The sequence below is a fragment of the Vicia villosa genome, linkage group LG4 (assembly GCF_029867415.1).
Source record: "Vicia villosa cultivar HV-30 ecotype Madison, WI linkage group LG4, Vvil1.0, whole genome shotgun sequence".
Lineage (NCBI taxonomy): Eukaryota > Viridiplantae > Streptophyta > Magnoliopsida > Fabales > Fabaceae > Vicia > Vicia villosa.
Window position 1 is genome coordinate 44,409,006 of NC_081183.1, and position 5,542 is coordinate 44,414,547.

General features: G+C 32.2%; 1 protein-coding gene across 1 annotated transcript; it reads right to left on the reverse strand.

The window, feature by feature from the left end:
- Positions 1-3,686: 3,686 nt before the first annotated feature.
- On the reverse strand, positions 3,687-4,619 carry LOC131597141 (uncharacterized). The gene has a single exon (XM_058869852.1). It carries the CDS (start codon positions 4,617-4,619, stop codon positions 3,687-3,689), a length of 933 nt encoding a protein of 310 aa, XP_058725835.1.
- Between the last annotated feature and the right edge of the window lie 923 nt (positions 4,620-5,542).

The following is a 5,542-nucleotide window of genomic DNA, read 5'->3' on the forward strand; positions in this document are numbered from 1 at the left end:
CATCGATGCAAATAAACCTCCCCCAAGATTCAGCCAAAGCAACAAAGAATTCAGAAGACCACGCGTGTACATGAATTCCATAAATTCTGATCCAAGCATCCCTACAGTCATCCACCATACCTTCTTCCCATTTTTTAATCTCTGAAAACCAACTCTTCCACCAACTCTTGCCTTCTCCAATCAAATCTTCGATAAAGCCTTCCTCTGACTCTTCTAGCAGACACACATTGCCTCATAAAGGAGACACTTTAACCCCAAATACACCCTCCATTTCAAAGTGTGTTTGGATATTGTACGCCGATCCCGGAATACAAACGTTGCCCACGTATGCTTTAGCCAACCTACCTCTCCGTTCTTCAGATGATTGAAAACGAAGCCGATAGTTCAAAACCCCCTTCACCCCACTCACTATAGGAGCATTAACCGCCACCTCCGCATAAGATTTATCCATCCTTTTTGAATCAGACCTTGTATTATCCTTACCCTTATTTGCAACCCTAACTTGAAACCTGCCATGTTTTCCCATAACAGTCCCTCCAAACCTCCTATCTCCCCTAACCTGACCCCTGTTAAACCTAGCGAATTTGACATGAATCTTCTTACCTGCTATGATAGTGTTGTCTAAATGCACCGCTAAATATCTCCCATCGCTTACCTCCACGAACCGAGCAAACCCGAACCTGTTCCCAAAGTTATTTCTCCTAGGAAAAATAGCTACCTCGACAATACTCCTGATACACCCAAACAAATCGAACAATTCTTTGGTAGTAGACTCCTCCGAAAACTCAAATACATACATAGAAGTGATCTCCATATTCTTACCCTGAATATTTTGATTTCGCCCACCGAATGGAAAAGTGTCCCATTTTGACAAAGGGCGCTTGTTATAAGATACTTTTTTCAAGCCTACACTATGCATCTAAGAAAATTCACCCACACATCCAATAACCTTGAACAAGCAACTCAGAAACGAACCAAAACAGAAAGAGCAGAAACTAAGCGCTTAATGGTGCTCCAAAGACCTTGTTAGTGAAAACAATCAACCTCCCCAACAAGGTCCCTGACCCTAAGATCAGGAATTTAAACCAAAATTGAAAAGGTGAAGATTAACCCAAACAAAAAGACCCTTGAGAGACAACCAAAAACCTACAGCGCCTCCGCCAGAAAACTCTTCACCGAAAATCGCTCTCTCGTGAGTGTCATATTCTTAGATTATTCATATTGGTGATTTTCTACATATTTATTTTTTAATATTTTCAATTATTAGTTATTTTATAATAACAATCATATATCAATAACAACTATTCCTTATCGAATTATCTAAGACTTGAATGAATTTAATGGTGCGGACGCACAAGTTTTCTACTGATTAATAAGAAATTTATTGTAAAAAAACAAATAATACTACTATTACTATTTTCATTGTTTCTATCATTATTTCAAGAAAAATGGGAAGACTATAACAAAAATGGTTTCATATAGTGCTTACATGGAATCCACAACTATAACAATATATATATATATATATATATATATATATATATATATATAATGATTTTTTTATTACTACCATTGTTTATCTGATATTGTATTTTAGTAATTGCATCATCGATTGTAGAGGAGATATTAAGCGTGTGTTTGTTTCAACTTCTTCCTTAAAATACACTTACAAAAATTACTTTTGAAAGTTCTTATATGTTTGATACATCATTTTAATAGACGAGAATAAAAATCTAAAAATTGTTTCAGATGAGAAGTTGTTTTAACTTTTAAGCAACTTTTGAAAGTTCTTATATGTTTTTATGGATGTCTTTTTTTTTTTAAAATGATTTTCATTCCAACTGATAAATATAAATAAACTTTTGTTTTCTTAAAGATCTCTAAATTATTAAATGTCGTGTTTATTTTATAGTCTATAAGAAACAAATCTGATGTATTTTGATAACAGGTAACGCTACCTTACCATAATGTAGGAAAAGATACTATTCGATCATTTGAATTACATTAAAAAGTTTAAGATCATGTATATAAAATGGAAGTGATTATATTAAATTCGTTGATAAATAATTAGCAGCTATGAGACATTTAAGTGGACCAACTTTAAAATAAAAATTTTTACAGAACACAATAAGTGTCCATGTTACAAATATTATAATCAAATAAAAAATATTGAATACATTCAATGCCGATTTTTAGAAGTAAAAATGTGTCTTTTTGGAAGGGGTTTTCCTTCATAAAAAGTCTTAATCATTACGAGCGATCTCTTCGGTTGAGAAAATGCGGCTGAATGACCTCTACTCTTTATTGCAACAAAAGATAGGATATCCCCGTATACTTGAGTCCATCCCGCCATCTTTAATATTAAATGTCAAAATAAGTTAGCTTTACAAGTATAAATATGAATGAATATAAGCAAGTAAAGTTACAATTAAAAGGTTTACAAAAAAAATAAGATAAAAATTTGTTATGCCTATAAATTTAGATAATTGGTTCATAATTTACAAATACATAATATTTTTTACCCTCAAGTAGGAAACATATTTACTTGACCACTGTTAAAATCAAGCCTCATAATGTCTTGTAGTTTTCAATCCAAAATCTTTGATCACTTCTCCTATTAAAATATGTGTCCAACATGAGCATCACCACTGTAAGCAAAAAAAAAACAAGCTTTGCTTAATCAAAAGAATTTAATATTAATTAAATAGTAATAACGTCGTATTACAATATTACCTGTAAACTAGTACTCTAATACCTGACCTAACAAGTGTTCCTAATATTGAGGTGGTTTGGTTGAACCTGCTCACGAGAATTATAGAATAAATGGAAAAGTTGAAGGAATGTAAACCGTTTAATGTATCTTGATTATTAAGTTAAAAATAATTAATTTAATTAGTTTTAATGGGGTTAGTGGGTTACTAATAATGTTAAAATGAATAAGAACTATCAGATTTTAAAAGAAAAAGTTGAGATTAAATTATAATCTTTACAAAATTACGCGCCATTAAGAGGAAAGAGAAATTATTAATTAAATTTTAAATTTTTCTTTTAATCTCAATGTTTCTTTTTAAAATTGAATGGTTTTTATCCATTCTCACAGTCGCATATAACTTACTTTTAAATATATATATATATATATATATATATATATATATATATATATATATATATATATATATATATATATATATATATATATATATATATATATAAAGAGAGAGAGGGGTGGGTTACTAAATGGAAAGTTAAAGGAATATAAACCGGTTAAAGTATCTTGATTATTTAGTTAAAAACTTTTAGTTTAATTAATTTTAATGAGGTTAGTGGGTTACTAATAATAATGGGATGAGAGGTTACAATTAAAATCAAAATAAGATAGGATTAAGCTTAAGATTATATTTTTACATGTTATTTATATTATTATTATTATTATTATTATTATATTTATAATAAACATTTATTTTTTATATAGGGTCGAATTAGTAAAATTAAAATTAGTCATCAGACCTATGTTTATCTCAAAATTGTTCGATACTGTCGGACGAACCATCAGACCTTGAAATATCATCCGCTCCATCCCCATCGTCTAACCATCCTTCTTCCGAGTCAGTAGTGCAACAATTAGACGAAATAGATTTCAAATTTTTTTGTGAGAACCTAACCTGACCCGGCGCATCCTCTCTAATTTAAACATTAAAATTCACACCATCTATATTAGCAGTAACGGCATTAGGTAACGTAAGCGCAATAGGGATATTATCCAATACTCTAGCAACATCGAACACGTAGCCTTTCGTAGTAATTTCATCGATGCAAATAAACCTCCCCCAAGACTCAGCCAAAGCAACAAAGAATTCAGAAGACCACGCGTGTACATGAATTCCATAAATTCTGATCCAAGCATCCCTACAGTCATCCATCATACCTTCTTCCCATTTTTTAATCTCTGAAAACCAACTCTTCCACCAACTCTTGCCTTCTCCAATCAAATCTTCGATAAAGCCTTCCTCTGACTCTTCTAGCAGACACACATTGCCTCCTAAAGGAGACACTTTAACCCCAAATACACCCTCCATTTCAAAGTGTGTTTGGATATTGTACGCCGATCCCGGAATACAAACGTTGCCCACGTATGCTTTAGCCAACCTACCTCTCCGTTCTTCAGATGATTGAAAACGAAGCCGATAGTTCAAAACCCCCTTCACCCCACTCACTATAGGAGCATTAACCGCCACCTCCGCATAAGATTTATCCATCCTTTTTGAATCAGACCTTGTATTATCCTTACCCATATCTGCAACCCTAACTTGAATCCTGCCATGTTTTCCCATAACAGTCCCTCCAAACCTCCTATCGCCCCTAACCTGACCCCTGTTAAATCTAGCGAATTTGACATGAATCTTCTTACCTGCTATGATAGTGTTGTCTAAATGCACCGCTAAATATCTCCCATCGCTTACCTCCACGAACCGAGCAAACCCGGACCTGTTCCAAAAGTTATTTCTCCTAGGCAAAATAGCTACCTCGACAATACTCCTGATACACCCAAACAAATCGAACAATTCTTTGGTAGTAGACTCCTCCGAAAACTCAAATACATACATAGAAGTGATCTCCATATTCTTACCCTGAATATTTTGATTTCGCCCACCGAATGGAAAAGTGTCCCATTTTGACAAAGGGCGCTTGTTATAAGATACTTTTTTCAAGCCTACACTATGCATCTAAGAAAATTCACCCACACATCCAATAACCTTGAACAAGCAACTCAGAAACGAACCAAAACAGAAAGAGCAGAAACTAAGCGCTTAATGGTGCTCCAAAGACCTTGTTAGTGAAAACAATCAACCTCCCCAGCAAGGTCCCTGACCCTAAGATCAGGAATTTAAACCAAAATTGAAAAGGTGAAGATTAACCCAAACAAAAAGACCCTTGAGAGACAACCTAAAACCTACAGCGCCTCCGCCAGAAAACTCTTCACCGAAAATCGCCCTCTCGTGAGTGTCATATTCTTAGATTATTCATATTGGTGATTTTCTACATATTTATTTTTTAATATTTTCAATTATTAGTTATTTTATAATAACAATCATATATCAATAACAACTATTCCTTATCGAATTATCTAAGAAATTTATTGTAAAAAAACAAATAATACTACTATTACTATTGTCATTGTTTCTATCATTATTTCAAGAAAAATGGGAAGACTATAACAAAAATGGTTTCATATAGTGCTTATATGGAATCCACAACTATAACAAAATATATATATATATATATATATATATATATATATATATATATATATATATATATATATATATATATATATATATTATGATTTTTTATTTCTACCATTGTTTATCTGATCTTGTATTTTAGTAATTGCATCATCGATTGTAGAGGAGATATTAAGCGTGTGTTGTTTCAACTTCTTCCTTAAAATACACTTACAAAAATTTATTTTGAAAGTTCTTATATGTTTGATACATCATTTTAATAGACGAGAATAAAAATCTAAAAATTGTTTCAGATGAGA

Coding starts and splice junctions, on each gene's coding strand:
- LOC131597141 (XM_058869852.1), bottom strand. CDS start 4,619: ATGGAGATCACTTCTATGTATGTATTTGAGTTTTCGGAGGAGTCTACT.